This window comes from Tyto alba, unplaced genomic scaffold (genome assembly GCF_018691265.1).
Source record: "Tyto alba isolate M040663 unplaced genomic scaffold, T.alba_DEE_v4.0 Super-Scaffold_17, whole genome shotgun sequence".
NCBI classification, from domain to species: Eukaryota; Metazoa; Chordata; class Aves; order Strigiformes; family Tytonidae; genus Tyto; species Tyto alba.
Window position 1 is genome coordinate 22,552,765 of NW_024881279.1, and position 26,070 is coordinate 22,578,834.

At 50.8% G+C, this 26,070-nt stretch overlaps 1 protein-coding gene across 4 annotated transcripts in view; it reads left to right on the top strand.

Annotated features, from left to right (window-relative positions):
* PSD2 (pleckstrin and Sec7 domain containing 2) overlaps positions 1–26,070 on the top strand; it is an 89,480-nt gene that overhangs the window by 19,029 nt on the left and 44,381 nt on the right. For 2 of the 4 annotated variants that reach the window (XM_042789979.1, XM_042789980.1), the window contains exons 2-3: positions 22,743–22,854; positions 24,733–25,317. In XM_042789979.1, the coding sequence (XP_042645913.1) occupies positions 24,797–25,317 (521 nt within the window). In that variant the 5' untranslated portion in view covers positions 22,743–22,854; positions 24,733–24,796. Of the gene's footprint in view, positions 1–884; positions 1,206–22,742; positions 22,855–24,732; positions 25,318–26,070 lie in introns of those variants that run through there. The other 2 variants (XM_042789982.1, XM_042789981.1) reach the window with 2 other exon arrangements.

Below are 26,070 nucleotides of genomic sequence, written 5' to 3' on the forward strand. Positions count from 1 at the left end.
CCACAGGCTTGTGCTCCAGCTGGGCAACCTGAAGCAGAGGGCACCCACCACCTCTCGCCTGTTGCATTACAGCCACCAAATGGGCAAGAGGCAGTGTTTTCCCTACAGCACTGCTTCTGCAAGTAAAGTAAGGTGGCCCCTAGAGCAGGAAAAGTGTTGTGTCCCTCTGTCTCTCCACCAATGTCCACATTGCGTCCCCAGCCGTCTTGGTGAGCCAAATGCCTGTGTTAGGCTGTAGGCAAAATTGTTGCCTTTGCATGCAGGAGCTGACAGGAGGGAGATCTGTCAGCCTTGCCAAAGAAGGTCCCAGTGATGGTGAGCAGGTGTGTGGTCCAGCCCACCGTGGCAGGGGTGGCTCTGGAGCAAGCTTGGCGGGCGGGCACAGGGGCAGCCCTGCTGCTGAAGGCAAGCAGGGCTCTTTGGCCATGGGGTGGGGTGGGGTGGGGTGGGATGGGATGGGATGGGATGGGATGGGATGGGATGGGGTGGGATGTGACGGGGCTGCAGCAGGTGGGAGTGCCCCGAGGCACAGAGCAAGCCAACTTGCAGTGCTGGGGTCTGCACTGGGGTGGATCCTTGAGGCATTTCCAGTGCTGTATGTGCGTGGAAGTGCCTCGGTTGATAAAGACAGTGTGAGTATTTGGCAGGATTTTCAACCCCAAACTTCAAGCCAGTCTCAGCTTGAAGGGTGACGATTTTGCTGTCAGGAAGCAGAGCTGTCCCCCAGCGCTTCGCAGGCGTGCGTGGGGCGACAAGCCCCACCACCTCTGGGGATATTGTTGGCAGCTCCTGCGCAGCCCGAGCAGAGCCTCCCAGCCGTGCGTCAGGTCTGCTCCTGACGTGTGCTCCTCTGGGGGCTTCGCCAGCAAGGGCTTTATTCCATCCTTCCACTGGGACCATTCACCATCACTCCCTGCCTCCTCCCCCTCTCCCCGTCCCCTCCCACCCTGCTTGCTAGATCCCCAGCAGTCTCTTGGTACCTTGGGGGAAGGCTGGGAGGTGTAACCATCGCCGGGAAGAGAGAGGGAGAGCAAGAGGGAAGGGAGAAGGAAGCCAATAACTGGGAGGTCTAGGAAGGTGGTGGAGGGGGAGGGACGGGGCCACTCCTCCGTCGGTGGGACTGCAGATTATTTTGCATGGATTGTTGAAGAGAAAAGGGAGCTGCGTTTGTGAAGGGACCAAAAAATAAACAGCTCATTGCTCAGGTAAGTGCAAATGTGAGCTCTCCTGCTCTCGGTGTCATGTGGTACGTCGATCTCCTATTCTATTTTGCTTAGTTGTACCGGTTTTGATTCTTATTAGGATTATTTGATGCATCAGCTGTATGCCTCAGTTCCTAGAGACTGAACCTCCTGATGTGTGTGTGTGTGTGTGTGTGTGTGTGTGTGTGTGTGCATGCGCGTGCTTGTGGAAGGATGCCCATTCTCTGAATATACAGTGACACATTTTTCCAGCTCTCAGTGTGGTGTCTTGTTTGAGATGTTATACTACAGTATGCTGTACACAGACACACTCACACACACACACACACACACGCACGCATAAATGGTATTTGCTGTTAGTGATTTTAAAATCTGCTCATCCACGCAATTATTGAAATAGCAAGACTGTTCAGCAGCTGAAAATTAAAGGGGGGGCTCTTAAATCACAGTCGTCATTGGTAGGGGGCTACTTTTCTTTATCCCAAGCCTGACATGTTCAGTATTATGTTTTATAACAAAGCTACATTTAAAGATCAGTTCAGCAGTGGTTATTGCATCCAAATTACATGGTTGTCATGGAGATGGTACAGAGAAGCTGAAGTGATATGACTGCATCTGGACTGGAGTAGGGCTTCACTGCTGAGCAAGATCCTGCCTTGCCTCCTGTGTCTTTTTGTCTGTGCTAGGTTACAATTTCTTTTAATCTTGAATGAAGCAATACCGTATCAGAGGATTTAGAGGTCGAGCTGCTGTGAAGGGTGTGTGTTGCCCCTGTTCAGTGCTGTGTTATTATCGTAATTGTTACATTAGCATTTGTGTCTCCCAGAATTTCTTTTACAAGTCTGGGGAGGAGGAAAGCATGAGAAGGACAGATAGTTTTCAGAGCACAGCTAGGGCTGGGAGTAGTTTCTAAAAAGACACCTGCCATGCCCACACCTCCCTGCTGGCTCCCACATCTTGGGGGACAAAAGGAAAAGGATTCATTGATTTTAGCCATGTTTATCTTCCATTTTCCTGCTTCAACTTTGAGGATACAAGGAGCCAGTCACCTGCTCATCACTGCATCAGGGGAATGGCATTTGGTTTTTGTTATTGTATTTGTTTCCTTTGCAACTGGTAATATGAATGTGTTGGCAGTTGGGAAAGAAAATCCATCATTTATGAGAATGAAATTTTCCTGCCTAGAATACAAAGAGTATATCTGTGGGAAGGGCATGTTATATGTTACAGATGTGTATTTCTCTAGTGGCTGGGAGTAAATCACACTATTGTGCTCATCTTCATTATTTTGGGTGTTAGGCTGGCTTTAGTCAATATTTAATCTGAGCTCATTGTGTGCTCACACAATAAACATGCAATTTGGAGCCTAACTTTACATCTATACAATGCTTTGGGAATGCATGTGGCATTGTCTCCATACATACAATTTCACCCTTTTCTGTAAAACTAAGCCTATTGTGGGGATGTAAATATAGTAAAAGGCGCTGGTGGAAACAAGCCCATCAGAATGGCAGTGTTTCTCTAATTGTATCACTAAACATAAGAGAGAATTAATTACTAGGATAAACAGAGCTTTGTAGCTGTTGGATCAGGGTAACATTTGCATGGAGTTCCAGGCCTGCATTATAGTAGCTAGCATTATGGCTTAAATTATCCCCATGCCAACAGATAATGTTTTTAGCCAGGAGTGTAGCATATTATCATTTGATATTTTTGTATTAAAAATATGCCAAATCCCCATGTCCTTGTCAAATTGTCCATTACAACCACTCCAAAGTGTGTGATTCAGCTAGGATTTTCTTTAATGTGATTTTTCCTGTACAAGTCCAAGCAAACAATGGATAAAGTCTGAAAGTGGGTGGCTGAGCCCAGAGGGGAGGTCTGAGAGATGGCTGATTCACAAAATGGATGGTTCTCATTTTTTCTCTTCGTTCCCCCTAAAAGTTAGGTACAACTGGAGTTGAAGAGGGTGGTTTTCCCTGGAGATCCCCTTGGATCCATGAGGCTGGAAGCCAAGCAGTTCTGAATTAATACTGAGTTTCCTCTTGTCTCAGTGTGTTATCACTTTTCAGTCCACCCTAGGACACGTCTGTATTATTATTGGGGGAAACTGAGGTTTGGAATGGTCAAGTGACTTTGCCGAGGTGACAGTGGCAGTGTTGGGCAGAGGACACAGGAGCTCTGCCAGCAAGCCCAGCTCTCTGACTGCCAGTCCCGTTCAGTGCCCAGATGGTGTGGTCCTGTTTGTAGGTGCAGTGGGAGGGTGGCAGTGATGGGAAGCAGCACTGGTTCTTGGAGACTGGCCCTTTGCTGAGGCCACTCATTAGAGCAAGAGGGAGATGAGCAGTTTTACACCAGTTTCTGTGACGTGCAAGATGAGGACAGCTTTTCTGACCCCACCTACAGGGTAATTGAAGTGAAGCCCCCTTTGGTGTCCTCATTATGCAACCCATCACATGGCTCTTCACATGGAGTCAAAGGTTGTCGGGAGGTATCTGCCTTATTTCTGTTTATGGTTGCATCCAGCTCTGTGTGTGAAGCCTTTACAAGCGTCTTGACATTCCACTCTCCCCGCTGGTGCTGCTCACAGCTCATCTCCCATGCTGTAATACTCTTCTTGGCTTCAACCTACAGTCCCATGCCTTCTCTTCCCTCCACTCCATCATCTGACACCTTTTTAGCCCCTTTCTCCGTGGGTTTTCCCACTGGTGAAGATCCTTCTACTCAGTGTTGCCACAAGATTCAGCCTATGCCAGTATCTGTACGTGCTGTGCCTGTCACGAGGCGCACAGCGCTGAACATCTCAGGCCACCACGTCAAAAGGACTGAAGCAAAGCCTCCTTTGAAGTCTGGAGTGTCTTCTCCATCTGTGGAGTTGCCCCACGTGGTTCTGTCAGTGGTTCTGTCCAAAGCTGGATTTGGTGATTGCTGCCAGAAGGAAATGGGAAGGCCTGCTCAGATCAGACATCTGTGTATGGCCTTGCTGACTCGCACAGGTTGATGGCATTGCCTGAAGGATGCTCTCTGGGCTGGGAGGGAGCTGTTGGTACTGCCACCAAAGCGCTGGCTATGGGCAGAGTGATTCCTGCTGGGGGAAAAGCCTGCTTGGAGGTCGTATATGACCAGTCACTGGAGTGGGTGATCTGCTGCTGCAAATGGCTACGTCGCTTGAGGTCGCTCCTTGCTCTGGTAGTTGACAAAGTCTCTGCCGTGAAGACGTCTCCTTGCCAGTTTTTCTGAGGGTGAAAACATCCTTCTCGCCCTTTCAGCAGGGAAATGCCTTTCCCAGTAATGTGCTGGGACAGGGTCCATTCCATCTGAGACTTAGTACACCCAGGCTCTCAGTGGTCAGATGGGTCCAAAGCAGTGGTACCTCTGCACATGAGGCTCATGATGCTTCTCTGTGGCGGTTATGGTACAGGAATTATAGGCAAGAGGGACAGGCTCAGTTCTGGATCTCTCCCTCATCTCTTCTGTGACCCTGGGGAGGTGGCTGGCAGGCTGGGCTCACTGATGGAGAGGCACTTGTCCAGCCTGGACAGTAACCACCTCACCCTTCATCCTCACTGCCGTCTCTTTGTCTTCCTGCAGGAGCTCCAGGAGACGAGTGGCTATGATTCTCAGGGAAGTCCTTCCCTGCATTCTGTAACATGGCCTTCCTGACCCTGGGCAGCACCTAGTTCTGCTCAAGTCCCAGGCAGGGACACTAGTGATTCCTTCTTTGGAGCAAACGCCGCTCCTGTCACTGGAGCAGCCCCAGTGCTCCCTCACTTGCACCAGTCAGGGCTAGAGAACATAAAGAGCTGCAGGCAGCCTGAGCAGAGATGGTGCAGCTGAGCCTGAGCCTCTTGTGCTCTCCATGCTTTTTCTGGGCTCTGGGTTTCAGCCCGGCACTGGGTGCACAGTTTGTCACCTGTCTCTTCACCACCACTGTTTACATGTCCTCCACTCCTTGTTCTTTCTCCTTCTCATCACCCCATATCTTTCTCTCATGGTTTTTCAGCTGTGTGGTACATGAGCCAATCTTAAAGGGCCTGGCTGGTGGCTGTGGAGGAGGCAGAACTGGCAGGCGGCTCAGGCTAACTTCTGCATGATTGTTTGAAGGAACAATGTGTCCCCGTGTCCTGGGCAGGAGTTGTGCTTACACTGAGACCCAGAAAAGGAGACCACACCTGAAGGCAGCTTCCCAGCACCTCTCTGAGGGGTCCCTTGAAATCTGGTCAGGGTGTCACCTTTGTGGTACCACCAGCTCAGGGAGGCCTTGCTGCAGCTCATCCTAGGTGCTCTTCTTCCCTGAGGCATCCTGAATGGCTCCCAGCAAAGGTCACGTTGGTGGGATGCCCTGTTGTTGCCGGCTGCCTCGAGACACCTCATCAGGGTTCAGGGAAGGGGCAACGTTTCCTTTTGAGGAGGGTGGGCACAGGATTCATGCCAGGATTTTCTGCCTTCCTCTACAGCATGGGACATGCTTTGATTCCTAGGATCATCTCCCAAAGCCCCCGCTATGGCAAAGCCCTAGTCTACTGGTTTTGTATCTTCTGCTCTCCAGCTGAGACACCGTAGCATCACGGCAGCCCTCGGGCTCTCTTGGAGCTTTAGTTGTGACAGAGAGTGTGCTGGGGACAGGACCACCCTGTGATCTTCTGGATGAAGCATTTTCTGGACGGAGGGGCTCACAGCTTCATTTGGTGGCTTGTGCAGTCACTTCCCATCCTGTATCTCCCTTCCAGGCATTGCAGCTGAGCTCCTCATCTCTCTGTGACCTTTCTGTGGCTCTGTAATGGAGAACCAAACTCCCCCTCAAAAGACAAAACCTGCAGGTCTGCATTAGGAGAGCAAATTCCAGTGGTGCCTCCTTTTTGGGGCCTCCAGATCAGCACTGAGCAGGAAAACTTATGCCAGATCCGGGTGACTGATATGCTTACTGTTCACCAACTGTACTGAAAAACGCAGAGAAAATTATGTGAGTTCAGCCACCTCTCTAGCTTCTCCTCCCCTGTGTGACAGTTGTTTCTCTATTATCTCCTTGATATGAAAAATAAATTTGACCCAAATCTTTTTTTCTTTTAAATCCTCAAAAAATTGTAAGATTGTAGGGAAATGCTGTAATACCAAACTAAATCGAAGGGTTTCAGTTTTTGTGTTCTGTATTTGCTTACATGCTTCAGAGTCAAAGCATAAAGTTCAGTTCTTGTAAGCCTTTTTTTTTTTTTTTTTCCCCACTTTGGGGATTTTTTTTTTTTAAATCCGGCTCTTCAGTGGTTTCAGCACAAATGCGTCACAAATCTAGGTAAGATATAGCCAACCTATGATTGCAATTTTTGGCTAATGAACAATTTTTCCCCAAAATTTCACACAGTTCTGGGAAAGAGCCTCATAGAGGTGGAAAGAGAGTTCCCTGTGGTACCTTCCCACCTCCCTCCAGCACCTGATCTGGAGCTGGATGGTCTGATGCCAGCTTGGAGGAACATCTATGTGCTGCTCTATAGAAAACAGGACCTGCTAACTGTAGTGTCATCCACTGCAAGCCCCAGTCCTGCTTGCAGAGGTCTCTGTCCACTCCATGCATGGCCACTTGCTGTTGGCTGGTGTTGGACACATGCAGAAGGAGGGGATGGCACCTTCGCCAGTTCACTCACAGCCTCGCCCTGTTGCGTGTCCTGAAGCAGCATTGTGTCCCCACTGCACCTCCTGGCAGGTGGCTCTTGCAGACTGTGATGAGCTCTGCACTCAGTGTGGCACAGGGCACCTCTCCCAGTGCAGAGCTTACCTTAGGTGAGGCTCTGCTCCTGCCAGGCTCTGCACGTTTGCTTCTTGAAAGGGCACTGGGTACCCAGACAGGTGGGCCCCTGGTATTTTGGGCACTTTCTAGGAACAAGAGCAATCAGGCTGTGGGCACAGCCTGCACAAGCAGGACACAGGCACTGGGGAAACAGAGATCGTTTCTAGCCAGAAGGGGATACATGATGCAGGGGGATGTTACTAAATTAAGAAAATATATTTTTCTTTGCTGGTACAACAAAAGCTAGGGAAGCAGGCAAGAGTAAAGTGAAAAAGCTTTATTTAGTTAGATTATGAGGCCCTAAAGGCTCAGACTCATTAAAAAAAAAAAATTGTAATTGACGATGGGGTTTCTGCCAAGTGCTTTGTTAATTCAGATTTTATCTCATAAGTTAGCAACACCAGGCAAGGGCAGCTATTTGAGCCACCCCTCACCAGAGTCTTGATCTTGCTGAAACAGAAGCTGTTTGCCTGCAGCTGGGAGTGTTAACCTGCCTTTCGAGGAAAGGGCACCCTGTGTCCTTATACGGCTGTTTATCCGTGTCTCTTGGTATTCTCTCACCATTAGAGCTCTCTCTGCCCCAGGAGGCAGCTTTCTCCATTGCCTAGGTGTGGAAACTGAGGCAGCAGATAATCACAGGGCTGGTTTTCCTCCCAGAAGTAGAATTAATTTGCTGAAGCAATTTCCTTTGACGTCTCCTTCCGAGGGGCTGGTGGGATGGGTGCGTGGCACTGCTGGCCCATGGGCTCACTGTGGCCTGACGGTGGCCTTTGCCGCGTGGCCGTTCGGAGGGACAGCGCGGCTGGCCCTGCACTGCCTCAACCCCTGCCCGGTTCTGCTGGCTGTCTCCACCTCGGGCAGCCACCACCAGGCAGCCAGCCAGTCACAGGCATGACAGGAGAAACGGGGTGTCCCTGACCCACGTCTGGCCTGTTTCCCTGAACTGGGATGGGGGGCGGGGGGGGTGCTGCTAGGCTGAGACGCCTTCAGCCACCCCCCTGTCTGGACTTTGGAGTGCTGAGCTGAGCTGGGCTGTGCTGGGCTGAGCTGAGCTGGGCTGTTTTGTCCTGTGCTGAGCTGGGATGAGCTGAGCTGAGCTGGGCTCTTTTGTCCTGTGCTGAGCTGGGATGAGCTGAGCTGTACTGGGATGAGCTGAGCTGAGCTGGGCTCTTTTGTCCTGTGCTGAGCTGGGATGAGCAGAGCTGTACTGGGATGAGCTGGGCTGAGCTGGGCTCTTTTGTCCTGTGCTGAGCTGGGATGAGCTGAGCTGAGCTGGGCTGTTTTGTCCTGTGCTGAGCTGGGATGAGCTGAGCTGTACTGGGATGAGCTGAGCTGAGCTGGGCTCTTTTGTCCTGTGCTGAGCTGGGATGAGCTGAGCTGTACTGGGATGAGCTGGGCTGAGCTGGGCTCTTTTGTCCTGTGCTGAGCTGGGATGAGCTGAGCTGAGCTGGGCTGTTTTGTCCTGTGCTGAGCTGAGATGAGCTGAGCTGTACTGGGATGAGCTGAGCTGAGCTGAGCTGTTTTGTCCTGTGCTGAGCTGGGATGAGCTGAGCTGTACTGGGATGAGCTGGGCTGAGCTGGGCTGAAGTGAGCTGAGCTGGGCTGGGCTGAGTTGGGCTGGGGTGGGTTGAGGGTCCAAGGCTTGACTCTGCTGGTCACTGGTGTCCTTTGCTCCCCAGCCCCACCGGCTCAGCACAACCGGGAGCCCCTGCCGAGGTGTGTGCTGGTGGAGCTGGAGGTGGTGGGGCTCAGGCCACCTGCAGAAGAGCTGTTGCTACCGAGAGGCTCTTTTGCAGCCACCCATGTCGTGATCTGCCACTCTGCTCCTCCCCGCCCTGAGAAATGAAGCCTCCTCACTCCCAAACCTGCTGCTCCTACTCATCCTTAAACCCCCACCCTTGTCAGCCTCTCCGAGCCCCCCAGCCAAGGAGCCTGGCAGGAGCTGGGGCACATGCTCAATCTCCTCTGGGGTGTCTTGAGCCCAGCAGTGCAGGAGAGGAGAGCTCGCAACTGTCTTTCAAAACAGAAAAACATCCCACCTGCCTGTCAGTCCAGCCCTTGGTTTTAGACTCCATCTAATTAGAAGTTGCTTTGAAAGGATTAAGGCAGGTAATGAGTGATTTTAAGTTACAGGCAGTATTTCTGAGGTGTTCAGCAGCGCCTGTCTGCAAGGTGCTGAAAGCCTATGCTAATCATTTATTAACCCTTTATAAACTACCTAGGAGTGTGCTTTATAATAAAGCATGACCTTTCCATTTGCAGCCCTCCTCCTCCCCTCTGTTGAGGGGTCCTTGCTGTTGTGTGCTCCTCATGGGCAGCTGCCAGCCCCCCCGCATGCCCACTGCAGCCATGGATGCCATCTCGTAGCACTTCTGTCTAGGACAGTGCCTGCTCCTGCAGATGCTTTCCAGTGTCCATGCCATGCACAGCACCTGAGCCTGAGCACGGTGCAAGGGTATCGGATGTATATACAGCTAGGACCTGCCTCTGGCATGGCACCTTGCAGGGTGAGGCATGGGGCACTAGGATAGGCATTATCCCTCACCCCCGAGTCGTAAGACTCTCTCAAAAGAACAGGGGATGTTTATCCCAAACTCTTGGAGCTGCCTCCTTTTGCCACTTTGAACTCTGGTGTTCTCCAGGCTTCCTCCGCAGTCTTTTCAATTTTTTGTGCTAGAAAGGAGAGAGTTGGGTGTTCAGATGTGGGTTTAGGAAGCTTGGATTTCCCATGTGCACCCGGTGTGAGAACTGTGATAGGGTCAAGGAGGTGACCCTGCACTGTCTGTTGGGAGTGTTGGACCAGAGCTGCCTGGGGACCAGGAGCAGAGTGACAACCTCAGGTGAAACAAAGGAGACTCGTATGTGCAATATTACAGCAAAATCACAGTGTGATATCAACACCTAAAATGCAGATGTGTTACTATTACTGCCATCAGACCAAAAGAGAAGGAAAGAGGCCACAAAGTTATAGCAGCTCCTGGTAGGTGTAGGGAATGATCGTCTAGCAACTTATGCTTTAATGACCTAGATGTTTTTTGTAAGCACAAACAGAATGGTAGGGAATCCACTGCTCTCCAGATAACAGCAAACAGTAAGGAACGCACGTTGGTGACACTGTCCCTTTAATTTAGCACACTATAAAAATCAGAGATTCCCAGTCTCAGACATAATATGTGCGTCTTGCACAGTTGTCTCAAGCTGTGTGCTCCCACAGCAAGCTTAAATGCCACTCCTCTTGTGCCACTATGGCTTTGGGTCATCTGATGAACCAGGCTGAACAGCATTCACCTCCTGAATTTTTATTTCATCTTTACAACACGCTTATTTCTGGCAGGCCCCTCTGGCCTCTCTGTGCATCAGTTAAGACTCAGTCCAGGATGTAATTCCTGGACTGAGTCCCCAAAATCGTTGTCTGATGCCTACAGGTAACGATGTCTAATGAGCAGGAGAAAAGCCCTGAGAACTATATACTTTTAAAAAGCCTGCTAAGAGGCAAAATGACCTACTGCAGTCTGGTGTAGCGACACTCCTGTAGCTTTGTCACAAGATGTAGTGCAGGGCATCTTGCATGTTGGGAGACTGGGAGAGCCTCTGGGTCCCAGAGCAGCTATAGTTAAAACAGTGCACTGTCCTGATGCAATTACGTCAATCTGATGGTGCTTTTTGTGCTTCCTGTAATTCCCTTGAGAAGAAGAAATGGCCCTGTCTCCATAAAGCACCTTTACATCAGTGTAGGAGCATGCCTGTTAGAGCTATACTCCTTCATCAGGAAAATCACACTCCTATTGGCATGGTTATCCAGCGCATCCATTAAGGGCAGATCAAGCCTTTGCGCAGGAGCTGCAAAATGGCTCTGTCAGGTAGTCAGTACTACTTTCTGGGCAACTTGCTCAGTTTTAAAAACAAGTCAGCTTCAACATTTCATTCTGTTCAGATATCCATGCTTAGGGAAGCCAGTTTTGGTTGTGTTGGAAAGTGATGTTCCTAGGGGCTGTCACTCCCAGCGTCATCATGACAGCAGCCATTCAAAAACAGAGGAACTTACTTAGAAACTCTCCCTGATTCTTTCTGAAGCACCTGCTTTCTCAGAACGAAAACACAGCAATGCAAGCTGGATCTGCTTTGAACTGTCTGTGAGAAGAAAAAGGATTTGCGGGTTTTGGGAAGGTGTGTTCCTTAATCATTAGCTACACTGTAAATGCAGACGCCTGTCTGCGGAGAGCTGAATAGAGGAAGTGTTTTCAGCTTAAATGTGGTCAGCAGTGCTGGGCAGGAGCCTCGCTTTCTAAAACTAGAAAGTCTGCAACATAAACATCAGCAGCTGAGAGGGCTGTCTCAGTCTGTGAACACCAGAGTGTATTTTTCTGGTTGTAGCACAGAGTTCTAATACAGATCAGATGCAATCTTTCTGCTGACTCTGAAGAGGGCCTGGGCACTGAGCTCAGCTGGAGATGTCTACATTTGGGTGAGATGAGTCCCACTCAAAGTGCTTTCCCATGTGTTTAAGCAAATTTGGGTATAGTCAAGTTCTGACAAGCATCTCCTTTTGCCACATTAAACATAATGATAACTTACTACATCTAAACGGAGCAGTGAAATCCTGCTTTTCTGTTAGTGGCTCCGTCGTAGTGTGTAAGTTCTGGAAATAAATATGCAATTATCTTTTCAGTCATTTCATTGACTCTCTGCACCATGCAGACTGCAGTCTGGGAGACTGAGCTAGAGAGGCAGCACATTACTACATAAGTGTGATAGATCATACCAAAGATGTAGGTGGGCTTCAGATCTTTCTCCTTGAGCAAAAGATCCTGGGAGAAAGGAGGGAGGGTGGTGGTACTACCTGCAGGACATATACCTTCGCCAGTGATCAGTGAGCATGACTTCTCCAACATGGAAGAATGATGAACTGTCAGTGCCACCTTGGTGCTCTACAGCCAATAGACAGTTTTCAGGAGTTTAGTGGTCATCTGTTTGCCTTTGGAAGAGGACGATTTATTTAACCCACACTTCCTTTGTAGGAATGTTTCCCACGGTTTTGAAAGGAAAGGTGGAATTTTTAGGGTAGTCCAAAGAAAAAATGGTCTGCTGCAGAACTAGTGAGCTTATAGCTGGAGTATTCACTAGGAAAAGGGCTGATGTTCATATCCTAGTCTGAGAGGAGATGATTTTCCTACAGTCTTGTCTGTTCCCCTGTAGTGTCTTGCTCTCTTCAGTTTGCCTCCCAAATGTCTTGTTTTGGTCCTGTTGACATATTAAAGTCACTTCATATTAGAACTTATTTTCTCAGGCTGCTCCTTGCTTTATGCCCAAGTGAGGCTGGGTGACTTCAGTGGAAATGCCATGTTTTGTGCCGTGACACCCTGTAATGTTAAGCAGTAAAGATTCGGCCCTGTACGCTGTCAGCAAATCTTGGCCAAGTCTGTGTTGTCAAGCCTATTAAGCGCATCTCAGTCTGATTCGGGTGAGGGAAGCTGTTCTTCCTTTCCTTCACAGGGATGAAAATGGAAAATCCCCACTGGAGTGAGAGTTATCCAGCTGTTTCCCTCACAGATGGGCTTGGTTGTCTCACCTTAGGTCCAAAGTAGACACTAGTTGATCCCATTTCAGGCTTTTCTTGCTGAGGTCAGTTGGAGGGCTTAGTCCTAACTGGACTATCTCCTGGCCTTCTACAGCAGTCTCTTCTAGACTTGATGCCTTCTGGGCCTGAACAACTTCAGCAGTCAAGATATGTGCTACCTAGTCATGGATGCCTTGGTACCAATGCTCTCGGTTTGGACACCAGCTGGAAATGCAAGTCAGCTAGGTTGACATGGTGGCACTCGGTAGCATCCAAGAGTCTTGAACCAGTTGTTTGTCTACATTGGAGTCTCAAGGACATGGTGACCAAAGTGACATTCTGCTGTGGCCTGGAGAGTGCAGAGCAGTGTTGGCAAGAGGAAGACATGCCTGACTGATAGAGCAGGGATAGCCTTTTAGAGGCCAGGGCTGAGTCTCTGCTGGGTGAAACAAGGACTGTTCCTCACTGCCAAGGGAGTCTAGTTCCCCTCCTCGTAAAGAAAATGAAGGTTATTCCTTTTTCTCTAGAGATGGTCCAGGATGGAAAGGCAGACCTTTTGAGGTGTCTGTAGATGTATATGATGACATCCCCAGTGCTTCCTGTTCTCTTACTTCAAGGAGGATCTTCTCCCTGGTCCTCCAGCTTCCAGAGTGGCTGTCTATTCACGCTAATGCCATGAAGTTGTTCCTGATGGTTCCCTGTGGATGAAGGACTTGCCAGTCTGCCTGCATGAATATAGACCTTGCCCTTCACAGATGAGCACTATATGGAGAGAAGGGAGAATTCACAATCTCACCAACAAGTGAGGAATTATCTGGTATTACAGGGTGCTGCACGTCAGCTTTGGGCACCAGAAACTGGGTTCCAAACAGCTGTCTCTGATGTTAGCATCCACAAAAGTCTGATTGGTCTCTTCCTGCTTTCCTGGCAGTTTTGGGAGAGGCTCACAAAGACCTCGTTCCCTGCAGCCCTCTCTAGATCTCACTGAGCTCCCAAGGAGCCCAAAGCCAGTCCCCCATTGTCTCTGCATCTTTCTATGCTGCTGGACTCCGTGTCCCTTGGGCTGGAGTCCATTTGTCTTCAAACAGTTTGTCTACCTACTTCTTTGGACAGAGCATGTCTGTAAAGGTCTGGTGTCTTACTAGTCCTCTATCAGGAACGGATTTCTTCTGTATCCCCAAATGAGAGGTTTATTGATATGTTGGAGTATGAAGGGAAGTTTACTTCCCTTCCAAACCTCCGTTTCATTCTGCAATACTGGTCTCCATCACACTAGATGTTTCTCCACGTGGACAGGCAGGATGGGCTTGCCTGCTGCCTCCTGAAATCTTGCTAAGATCTTGCAGCAAGACGTTGCATAGATTTAGTGTAGATGGCATGGCAAGAATTTCCTTTTCTGGGGTCTGAGTCAGCTGCCAGCCCTTTTTTATTATTTTGTGTACTGGGGGAATGTGGGGAGGAAGGGTGAAAGCAAAGGGAGGAAAAAAGCGGGGAAGAAGGCTGCTTCCATTCATGAGTTATAAGAAGCAGTTACAGCTCTTGTGGACTTTTATGGAAGGTAACCCTGGCTGTGGGGAAAGCTGGGTTTTAATGAATTCAGTTATAATGCTGCACAGTCCTGAGTGGAAAGACACCCCAAAACCACCTGTTTTTAAGATAAAACCTGCAGACAACCAGGACAGAAGCCCTGTTTAAAGCCACCTGAACTATATATAGAGCTTCCCCTCAAGACAAGGTGAGAAGCAGAGCAAATAGGCAGAGGTAAGGATGGAGCCAGCTGAGCTGAGCTAAGAAACCCTGCTGTTCACAGCCAAAGAGGGATAAGTTTGTCTGGAAGTATCCTTTGAAAATGCCTATCGTGAACAACATGGACTGATTATAAACTGTTTGTTCTGCATTGGAACCCACCTGCTGCCCAGACACCCTGCTCTCTAGCTCTTTTCTGAGCTGCAGAAGCTGCCTAAAGATATGGTGCCAGGGCACAGAAAGCCTTTTCCCCTGCCTTTGCTCCCACACCAGGGAAGGGGTGATAGGGATCCTTGCACATATGGAAGTCTTTTGGTGTCCTTGTGACCTGCCTTTACATCTGTAGGCTTTACATCTGTGCTTCAGGGTCATGGCCTCGAGCTCCTGCAGCAAACAACCACCATGGATAGATACGCTCAGTGGGGAGCATCATCTGTGGGAGGCAGGAATGACAGCCCTGTGGGAGCTGCCCTTCTCCTCCTTCCTCCAGGATGACATAAAAACTTGCCCTCCTTTGCTGTTCCCTCTCTGGAGGCTCCTGCTTCTCTCTGAGTCGCAGGAGGATTCCTGTGAATCACAGCGGTTTTCTGCAGGTGGGGTCCGTGGGGAGCCCTGCAAGGTCTCAAAGGGGTTCAAAACTTGCTTCTTCAGGAGTGGGGATCTAAGGGTCAGACAGATCCTGCTGACTGCTCTATCACTGAAAGGACCTTTGTCCTCCCATAGCCAAACCTGGAAACCCTGGATGTTTTTTTAAAGGAGCATGTTCCAGGAAGATTACAGTCCCAATATACTGTCTCGAATAGAGGGATGCTCAGGTCCATGTTCATCAGCCTCCTGGACCTTCTGTCTCAAGCTCATGCTTCTCCTGGGGAACATGTAAGCTCACCATCCCTACACTTTGGCCCATATTTTTGTGGAAGCTTAAGCAACTCCTACCACCTCACCAAGAAGTAAAGTGATGTTGCAGTCTAGGCTTTCATCCCCATGGCCTTGAGATCGTGACTCTGTTTCCCCTGTGAAAACAACAGTCAGGTTTGACTGATACATGCACAGGGCTAGAGAAAGGCTCAGTGCACAAAGTATTGTGTGGCCAAGTTGTCAGTACAAAGAAAGAAACATGAAAAATACTAAGTATATTCTTTTATTTTCCCCCTTTGAGTAACTGCAAAAGAGTGCAAACAGGAAGGCTGTTAAGGATTTTAAGACTCAGTTTTATTGTTTCCTATAAGGAAAAAACTGCCATTGTTTCCCCAAGATGAAGTTTTGCAGAAGTCGTTTGGATCTGAATGTGTACTAATTGCTCTGGGGACTCTAATAAAAATTCAAAATAAGGAGCTATAGGATTTGGCTTCAAGAAAAAGTATGTTCCATGCACAGTGATTTCTGATTACCCAAAGGCTCTTTTTTTAGCATGTAGCTGGCTTATTTTAGTCTGTGGGATATGCTTTATCTGAGGCTTCTTTTCTGCATTGGAAGTGAAGGATATAGGACCTGCAGTTTAAACTGTCAGTGACGGATGGAAACCACTGGGACAATATATTGCCCATGGGCAATGACTGTCAGTACCCCAGGGGCTCTGTAAAGCATAACACCAGCATCAGTGAGTGCTCATATTTCCCCGTTGAGCCACGTTTTCTTTCAGCCCAGGTGAGTGCAGGCATGCAGTGGCACCCAGTCAGGAGAACTGGTATGCTGGCTCTGGCACGGGCAGCCTGGTCCTGCTGACTCTCACAGGTGTCTCTCACAGCACTGCACTGGCCCTTGTCCACTCCAAGTCCTTCTCAGACAGCAAGGCTTGGGGATGGGGGTTGGAGAGGAGAGTACACAAACTAGAGACCCATGGTGGGTGTCCGGTCCCTCCCCGACTGGAATGCATCTCTCATTCCTTCCAGCCCTCCCGTCCCAGGGCACAGAGCAGTGCTCTTCTACCAGCTTTCCAGGAGCAAAAGAACTACAAGATTAAATGATTTGCCTTGTTTCAGAAAGGCTGTTGCAAAGCAGGGAACTGAAGGATGGGATGGGTTTCTCAAGTCAGAAGACAAGCCTGTAACCAAAACTGCCATGATCCCTCTTAGGCTACCCCAGGCAGATGGACTTCATCTGGATCTTCAGAGGGAAGGGCATCTCCATGGACCCATGGACAATAGAAGGGGACGCAGCCCCACCTGAGCTGTGGCACAGTGTGAGCTATGAGCAGTTGCACACATCAACTCTTAGTTGTTACACAGGATGGGTATTTTAGTCACAGATGCCCTCCCCTAGATGTCGGAGCACCTCTTCTGGTGGATCCAGCAGGTGCTGGAAGCGCAGGGAAGGGCTTCATAGAGTAGTGTCAAAGGTAGCATGATCAGAGGAGCAGTAAAGGGAGAACAGAGATTGGGGAAGTACTGCGTCCCTCAAGCTCTGCCCACTTTCCTCTTTACCCTGCCTCAGAGTAGCACCTTTGAAATAATCAGTGTCTGGTTGAAATCCCAGCCCTGCTCCTGAGACCCTAATCTTCAGCAGAGATGTTGCAGGTGAGTCAGAGCTTGGTGTCATCAGGAAGGGACTCATGTACAGAACAGAGGGTGCTGTACAGTTCGGAGCTGTATAAATCTTTGGTGTGGCCACATCTTGAGTTCACTATGTGGTGCTGCTTTCCCCATCTCCAGGCTGTAATACAGTAATAGAAGTAATAGAGTTAGAGAAAATCCAAAGAAAGGTAGCCAAAATGCTCAAGGGAGTGGAGAAGCTGCCTTACGAGAACAGGCTAAGAAGGCAGGAACTACAACCTGGAGAGGAGAGGCTGAGAGGTGGTATTATTGAGGTCTTCAAAATCATATAAAAACAAGCCTCTAGCCCATGGGAGAAATAAATGAGGATTTTCACAGTAAGAATGGTAAAAGGTTTTTATTTTCAGCCATGTTGAAAGGGCAGCAGTCAAAACAGAAACATAAGAGGAAGGAGATGTACTTCACAAGGAGGAACCATGGCTCTGATCTCTCCATCTCTATGGGTTTCCCTCCTCAAAGAAGCCTCATTGTGGCCATGCACGCGCCCTCTGCCCAGGGTAATGTGTTGCACCTACATTTTGGAAATTCATTGGTGAGTTGGGTCATAAAAGCACATCCTTTTCTGTTCACCAGCCACATTATGGATGGGGTCAACTGCATGTAGACCAAATAGCTGTATGGCACGTTTCGTTCCTGCTCAAAGGGACGGGGAACTCGGAACATGTGGTTTATCACAGCAAGGATGTTACTGTAGATGATTTAGCCCAAGGAGTTCAAGGGCTCTCTCCTGCAAGAGTGACCAAGGGAATTTTTAGGCTCTTATAAAACTCAAGCCAGATGCCCAGAAAAAACAAATTCGGCTCATTAGTGTGTGTCTCTCTAAGAAATGCAGAAGGCAGTTGTAGCAGCTTGGCTGTAAGGCAGATGGGGACGAGGCCCAGCTGTAGCTGCAGGTGTTGGTGGTGGCTGTGTGTCTGCATGGCAGGGTTTGTGTCAAGCAGGAAACATCTGCCTGTTGCATCTTTCTGAATTCTGCCGAAGAACTCTTCCAGCCGTGAAAGCTGGCACCTAAAATTGCTTTTCACTCTTGCAAAAAGAGGATGGAAGGTATCTTTCAGAAACCAACATCTTGAGAAATCTGTGGCCACTTTGCAGTGGCCTGGAATGGGGTCCTGGGACACTGACAGCACCACAGGGGTCAGCAAACAAGATGTGAGGGGAATGCCTCCTGCCCTAAGAATGAAAAATTACTTAGAGCAGGGTTAAGGGTTCCTGACCTGGTTGTCTGAGTGTATGGGACTGGGTACTGCTCAGAGGGTGGAGATGCTGAGAAGCTTCTGGTTGGGTATGTCTATGACATATTTACATTACACTGAGCAAATCCCATCCTGTGGGGTTTTCTCAGGCTGAAGAAGCTGTCTCACAGCCTCTGCCTGCAACACCGTGAGGCAGAGCTGAGCCTGGACCGGAGCAACCCCAGGCATTGCCATGGGCTGAGGACTGACTGCCGCAGTAGCTGTTCTGCTGACATTCACCATGTCAGCAGCGTGCAATGAAGGTCAAGTGCGTATGGGGCTACGTTGGTAAGGGCACAACCGGCAGCTTGAAGCAAGAGAGTCTTCCCCTTTGTTCAGGGCTTTTGAGACCACGTCTGGACTCCATGTCTGCTGTTGGACCTCCCACGTACAAGGAAGAAATGTAGAAACTGAAGCTGGTCATGGGTTTACATGTGTCTCCAGGTGTCAGCGTGGGTTCATGAGGCCAAGGGGCTGGTGTCACCTGAGTGGCAGCACAGACATCTTCTGTTTTACCCTTCATGACAGCCTTCACCTCCATGCACCAGGAGAGAATGTGGGGAAGCTGTTGCTGTGTGCCCCAGCCTGCTTTGAGCCCGCTCACGGGAACTGGCTCGTCCCTGTTAGCACCAGGGCCTGGGCAAGGGCTACAACACCCCTTATCGGCATTGCCACCACCGTAGGTCTGGCAGACACGGTGATGTTCTGTGTGAGGTCTTCTACAGTTTTGCTGGAAGACCCAGAAAGGTCAGTCCTGCCCTGTCCTGCATCTGCCAAACATAGAGGCTGCACACAAGCAGGTGCAAGGTCCCAGTGCCCTCCTTCCCTTGGGGTCTGTACCCCAGCATATCCCAGAGCTGGGCAGTCTGCCTTGCCACTACTTCCCCTTCCTGACATTCCTCCCCACCCCCTTACTTTCTGATCTCGACTCCGAGGTTGTCAGATGAGCGCAGGGGCTGCTCACTTTCTCCTTCAGCTCCAGCACCGTGGGAGCCACATCAGAATGCGCCTTTCTCCCCTGCGCCATCCCTCTGCTTCCAGCTCATCCCCTGGACATTCTTTGCAGCGAGGGAGAGCCCTCGTGAAGGATCTGCTGCCCCGTCTCTGCCAAGCCTGAGGGAATGGGATGCTGAGCACTGAAGCAAAACAAGGCTGCAGCATGAAGCAGCCCAGCTCAGTGTGAGCCTGAGGAAGAGCTCATGCTTGACTAAGCAGCATGATTCTTCTCCAAGCCTTCCTGTGTCGCAGCAGCCAAGCGGTTACACAAAACTGAAGTGGGAGCCTTTCCAGTTCCTAATGCAGGGAAGAAAATTAAAAATAAATCATTTCCCACCAGCCATTCAGCTTCAACAAAAGCTGGGAGACTTCCAGAGCCAGTCCCTGAAAGAGCTGCTGTGTGGTTTCCAATCCCTCACATAATCAGGGCAAACTTTGCTGCATCTTTGCTCAGCCTCTTTGAGACTGGTGCTTTCCTGCAGTGGATGCCAGCCTGGCTTCACTGGCCCAACTGCAAATCCAGCCATCATCCCAAAGTAAGTGATGGGGCATTTCTCTTCTTGTTCCCTCCCAAACCAGCCTTGTCCCATCTCCTGGTGGTCCAGGGACCATGGAGGACCCTGGGGGCCGAGAGGGGCTGGACGAGGAAGTTTGTGGCCGTCCTGCATTGCTATCCTGTGGCACTGGGCACATGACAGTGATGGGCTGGTGTTGCTAGGATTCTGTTAAATTAAGCTAATAGCAGTTGACTTGCTTGGATATTGCCTGCAAGAAAGGGCAGCATCAGAGAGTTGCCAGGGGTTGGGGTCTGCTGTCCCTCCTGCCTCTCTCCCATCCTGCAGTTGATGAGGGAAGCGCCAAGCCCCAGCACTGGGGAGGAGATGGAAAAGCTATGGTTAGCACTGCAACATGGATGCCTTGGTTTCCCTTAGCCTTTCCTACAGCAGTAATAGCCTCTTTCCAGCATGAATCCATGTTCTGCTTATGTGGGCCTTACAGAGCTGGTGTGGTCCAAATCATGGAACTGCAGCTGAACAACTGCCTACAACTCAGCAGGGCCACAGTAGCCATCAGTGTGAAGAGTCCTGGCTGGCACATATGCCAGGCCATTCCCTTTTCTTGACAGACCCCTTTTTGTATGCTAACCCATATTACATTTGCAGGAGGCTGGGGGAAGCTGACATGCAAGGGATGCCCACCCTACCCACAGGACCTAAGGAGGCAGCAGTCCCTTGAGAGGATGTCTGAGCCTGCAGAAAGGGCAAGATTTATGGTTGTGTGAAAATCCACTGGTGGGTACCCATTTACCACCTTCCAGCCCCTACCTGGGCTGAAGAGTGCTTTGCAAACAGAAGCAGAAAGAAACAAGCAGGGGCATGAGGAATATCAGCCTGTATTCCAACTCAGCCTCCTGTCTGCCAGGCTGTACTGCTTTGGGGCAATGGGAAGGAGCCCCAGAGGGGGACCTCTGAATACCAGCTGCCCCCTGCCCCTTCCCCCAGTGCTGTAGTATGTCCTCTCCCAGTGGCCTGGTTGAAGCTGTGGCTGCTTTGGACCAGAGGCTGAGCTTCACTTTGGTGCTTTCTCAGAGCTAACAGTAGGGTACTGAAAGTCCGTCCCTGGACTCTGTCCAGTGTTGGTAGCCTTCCAGCTATTTGCTGGAGGCAGATGCGGACAGCTGCAAACAGCTGCTCCACCCTCAGTTGTCTTCCTTTGAGTTCAGGTTGTGGCATCACAGCCTGTGTCCCCTTTGCCCATGCACCTACCCCACGCAGCTGGGGAAGGTAACAGTGCACAGCTGAGCCCTATCACATATGGCTGTCTCGTGGGGCTGCAGAGTGGGAGAGACCCTCTGCAGCTACTGTGGAACAAGCTGGCTGGACATGGTGAAGTGTGGCAGGAGTCAGTTGCATGACTTCAGTACGAGGCATTACCATGAGCAGATGGGAACAGAGCCATGGCCTATTACAACCCAGCTTTACAGTTCCTCTGGAGCTTCTGGGAAGCCTCAGCCACCCATAACCTGGGTGTGCTTCAAGTGGCTGTCACTGCAAGCATAAATCAAATAGCTAGTGACTTGTTGGGTAATGTGTTATGGGTTGATATACGCTCATCTTGCCTGCAGACTTCAGGTGCACATGACAGCTGCCATCCAACAGGAGATATACAAATCTCAAGGGGGTCAGGGGGCTGTGAGAGGCAGTTGGTTAAAGTTAGAAGGGGTGGATGGGACATCACACTTACTAGGGTTTGCCAACATTTCTTACTCAGACCCGTCTCCTAACCACATTCAGGTTCCTGTGTTCTGGTTGCATATAGCTGTGCCAAGCTTTAGCTATTGGACTAGAATTTACTTTGGGTGGTGTCTGGTTCCTACTGGAGATTTTGGTTGGATGGCAAGGAGGTGGGGAATTTCAGACCAAACCCTTTGGCTGTTTTTAAAAAAACTGGACTCAGAAAAGCCACATTATTCATCTTACATTAAGAAAAAAGCCAGCAAAGCTTTGCTGGAAAGGTTCTGTGTTGCATGTCTGTATTACGCCTTCACTATGAGAAAGTCAAAATTTGGCCCATGTTAGGTTTTCAGGATTACTCGAGATTACAGTATGGTCATGCTCAGGAGAGTCTTAGTAGTTTTGCAAGTAAATTCTTTGAAGATGCTGCATGGGCTTGGCCCTGCTGTTGGCGCATGGGAAGACCAAGTGCCTGGGACTGATTTTATGTCTTGGATTTGGTGGGACAGAGATTTTCAGATTTTTCTTTTTCATTTGGGATGGCAGAAGAAGAAGCTAGAGGAGACTTGGCCTACACGTGTGAAGATGAGGACTGTCCCAGGGGCTTGTCTTGACCTCCTGATTCTGGGCCACAGGAGGCTGATGTAGCCCAAGAAGTCTAGTCTGGCCTTTCTCTTGTCAGGGAGAGGCAGGCTGGCTGAGGGAGAGGCTGAAGGCTTGTGAGGGTGTAAGCAGATCCCTCCACAGGGACTTGACATAGATATCTGTTGCCAAGATCCTCCATGGGCTCTTTCCAGCCATTGGAAAGCAGGTGGCACACCTAAGGCCTCATCCACCCAGCCTGTTTGTCTCTCTGTCTCCATCAACTCTTTAGCAAGCCTGGCCTTCTAGCTCGGGCAGTTGTCTATAGATGACACACCCTCTGTGGTGATGTGCCATGCTCCTCCAGCCTGGGGTCACCTCAGGGAGAGTCATCACTGTCTCTGCCAGTCTGCATTGTACAATACGCTATGCAAGGGAGATGTCACTACATCAGTGCTTTTGATAGTTCAGATTTGCTTACAATTAGCTCAAAGACCTCTAACCTGCCTCCTGGTTTGTTTGTGGGGCTGGGGAGGACTGTTGGGGGCGGGGGGGGGATCCATCTGTAACACAGGTGTCTCCCTCTGTGGATCTGTTGGGTGAAATTGGACATTCAGTGGGCTCATCATCAAGTTTCTCCTGAAACCTTACTCCTGCACACGGCTGTTGCACTGCCATGGCTGAAAACCAGGGAGAGCCAGCGCGTGCAGGGGGAAGATGACTTGCAGTACTCTGCAAAGAACGTGCCGTGGGGTGGGTCTGGGAAACAGCCCACTACGGAGCAGTGGCAGGGTGGCAGATCAGTGGGGTTCTCCTTTCTGGCCTGGGTCTCACTTTCTCTGATCCCTTGTTACAGGCAAGGATCGTGCAGGGATCGAAAACACCTGGCTGCGCCTAGTGTGATAGGAGTGGTGATGCTGCGTGCTCTGTGACAGCGGGGGATGCACACGGATGCATGTGGAGAAGAGGTAAAACTGCCAGCACTGCCTTGAGGAGGAACCAGCCCCATCTCATGACTGTGGCATGCGGAACCCTCGAGGGGTGTTTCTCCCCAAACCCATCCCATGCAGGGGTCTGAGTGCCCCATCCTACCACATCTCTCAGCTGCGGGAAGCAGGACACAGAGAGCGGGCCAGATCCTGGGTTCAGAATTTCCTGGGCTGTGGGACTGGAGCAATGTCAGCCGAGGTTTGGAGTTCCTCTTGGGATCAGTATTGCTCAGCCAGCAACTCAGCACGTACCCATGTTGGTCTGCCTGTACCCAGAGGGATTTTTAGGGTCGAATCCCACCTCTCCCTTGCTCCTTGCTCAGGTGCAGAGGAATCAACAGCAGGGAGGAGGCTGCTAACATCTCCCCAGGGTGAGGGGCTGTAAGAGCAGTGGCATCTGCAGCCCAGCACCTTTTGTTACCAAGAACTAGTAGAATCCTGCACTGGCCAAGCAATTAGTGATTTTTTTGCCAACAAGAGATGCAGCTCAGCAAGTCAGAACACCCAGAGCCCATTGCTGATATCTGCACCCTCATGGATTTTCAGAAGTGATGTATAATCCCTGGTTTACAGAGAGGGGAAGCTGAGGCAGGGAGTTTAAATGATCAAGAGAAGTCAAGGGAGGTGGTTCTCCCCCTCTGCTCTGCTCTCATGAGACCTGCCTGTGCAGTGCTGGGGCCAGCTCGGGGGCCCCCAACAGCAGAAGGACACGGAGCTGCTCGAGTGGGGCCAGAGGAGGCCACGGAGATGCTGGGGGGGCTGGAGCAGCTCCCCTGGGGGACCGGGCTGAGAGAGTTGGGGGGGCTCAGCCTGGAGAAGAGAAGGCTCCGGGGAGACCTTAGAGTGGCTTCCAGTACCTAAAATGTGTCTATAAGAAAGCTGAAGTGGGAATTTTTACAAGGGCATGTAGTGGCAGGACAAGGGGTAATGGCTGTAAACTGAAAGAGGGCAGATTTAGATTAGAAAATAGGAAGAAATTCTTCCCTGTGCAGGGGGTGAGGCGCTGGCCCAGGGTGCCCAGAGCAGCTGTGGCTGCCCCCTCCCTGGAAGGGTTCAAGGCCAGGTTGGACGGGGCTGGGAGCCCCCTGGGCTGGGGGAAGGGGGCCCTGCTCGGGGCAGGGGGGTTGGAGCTAGGCGATCTTTTAGGTCCCTTCCAACCCAAACCATTCTTTGACTCTATATTCAATAAGGACACTTTTGCCAGAGTCTTATCTCGCAATTTATGACATCCTTCAAAAGTACTTGTGTGGTGGGAAAAGAGAAGTCTTACTCTGGCAGGCAAGAAGTTCTGCAGAAATGCAAAGTCAGCAGGAAGAATTGCACAGGTTGGCAGATCACAGTTGCTAGATGTGTTTGAAAAAAGAAAAAAAAAAAAAAATCACACCTATCTCCTATTTCCCTTATTTCTCCTATGGACAGATAATACTTGGGAATAGCACCCCCGTAGCCAGCCTGGGAAAAGCAGCTGTGCCACAGTCCTGTCCCCAGCCCTGGGCAGCTGCCTGCCACAGCTGGGACACTGACAGCCCGCGTGGGATGGGTCCCCTGTGCTTGAGGCTGGGGCTGTCTGAGGGTTACGGAAGCAACAGTAGAAGGGTGCCTGAGCCCCTGATGGCTCAGGACCACAAAGGCAGATTTTCCTCACTGTGCTGAGTAACGAGCACTAGTCTTTGCAAAAGCATCACACCCCAGTGTGGTCCTTCCTTGCTTCCAAAAACACTGAGGGGTCAAGAGGGATGGGGGGCATTTTCCTGTGCTCTGCTTCAAACTGCTGAACTTCTGAGCTGCTATCCACAAGCCCGTGCCTTTCTGACAGCCCTCGCTGGCACTCGTGACGTGGTTTCTTTTCCCTTGTAGGTAGGACCGAGCCTGAGCTGAGCGTGGGGAGGGAGCCCATAAACGCTGGGACAACAAGCAGAACATGAGCGAGAACAGCCACTTCCCATGGACTGCCGTGGATCGCCGCGAGCTGCCTTCCGGGGGCTCTCAGCTGGCCACGCAGGCCTGCAGCGATGGGGACGAGCAACTCAGAGAGGCTCCAGAGCCCGCCAGCGGGAGAGCCAGCCCCAGGGACGGTGCTCAGCCCTCCCGAGGAGCGGAGGGGGAGCGTGGGGGCCAGGGGGACAAACATCTGGAAGCGGTGACGGAGCCAGGCGAGAGGCAGGGTGAGCGAGGGCTGGGGATGGGCACCACCCGTGAGAGTGGCGGTGAGGACGGGCTGGCGCTGGCCAACGGCGTGGGCACGGAGCTGGCTGCAGGGCAGGAGCAGATGCCGCTGCAGCAGCCGGACGGTGGCGTGCCCAGCCAAAGCAGCCCAGATCTGGGGGAGAGGGGCTCCCCCAGCCAGGAGAGACCGAGTGAGGCCCTCAGCAAGGAGAGGTGGCACGGCGTCCTGGGATCCTTGGAAGCTCTGCGTGCTGACGAGCCAGAGGAGCCGCTCAGGTGAGTGTGGAGCCGTTGTAACGTCGGCTCAGTGCTGGTTTATATGTGTTGTTTCTCTAGCCTCCGTGGTTTGAGTTACTCTGCTCCATGTGTAACTCATCAGTTTAAAAAGCTGCAGCTGCTCTCGTGGCTGACTGTGGCTTTTCACTCTTTTCCTCTCTGGGCTTCTCACACTGCTTTTCCCTGTTACAAATGCAGAAGAGCTGGGATTAGAGGCTGCATCTGCCCACAGTGTCACTAAAGCGAAGGAGAAGCTTTAGGGATCTCAGGAGTGCTGGGGTGCTGATTGTGCTCGCTTTGGGGGTGTCCCACTTGCAAGTTGGAGATTCAGCTGCAGCACTTAGGGCTGAGTTACCTGAGATAACTTAGGACAAGGATGACAGGCAGGGATGATGGAGAGCTGGGTTTGTCTGGGAGGCTGGTACACCCTGGAAGTCCCTGTCAGCATGGCTTGCTCTGGCAGTCCCTGGGCTAGCAGGTTACAGCTTTGTATCCAAAGGACCAGGCCGTTAGTAGGAGAGGGCAAGTCACTGAGCTTTGCTCCCTGCTGCACCTGTGGCAGGTGCTACCAGGGCCGGGGTGACACAGGGATAGCAGTGTGAGACAAGGAACGTGCCATCCTATTCTCAAGTGCCTGGGACAAACTAGCGTGTGTGCAATGCCCCTCAGTCTCTGTGTCCTCTATACTGGCAGCCTGTCTTCAGGGGAGACCTCTCCAGCCTGGGGGACACTCACAGTGGTGCAGTGTCCACA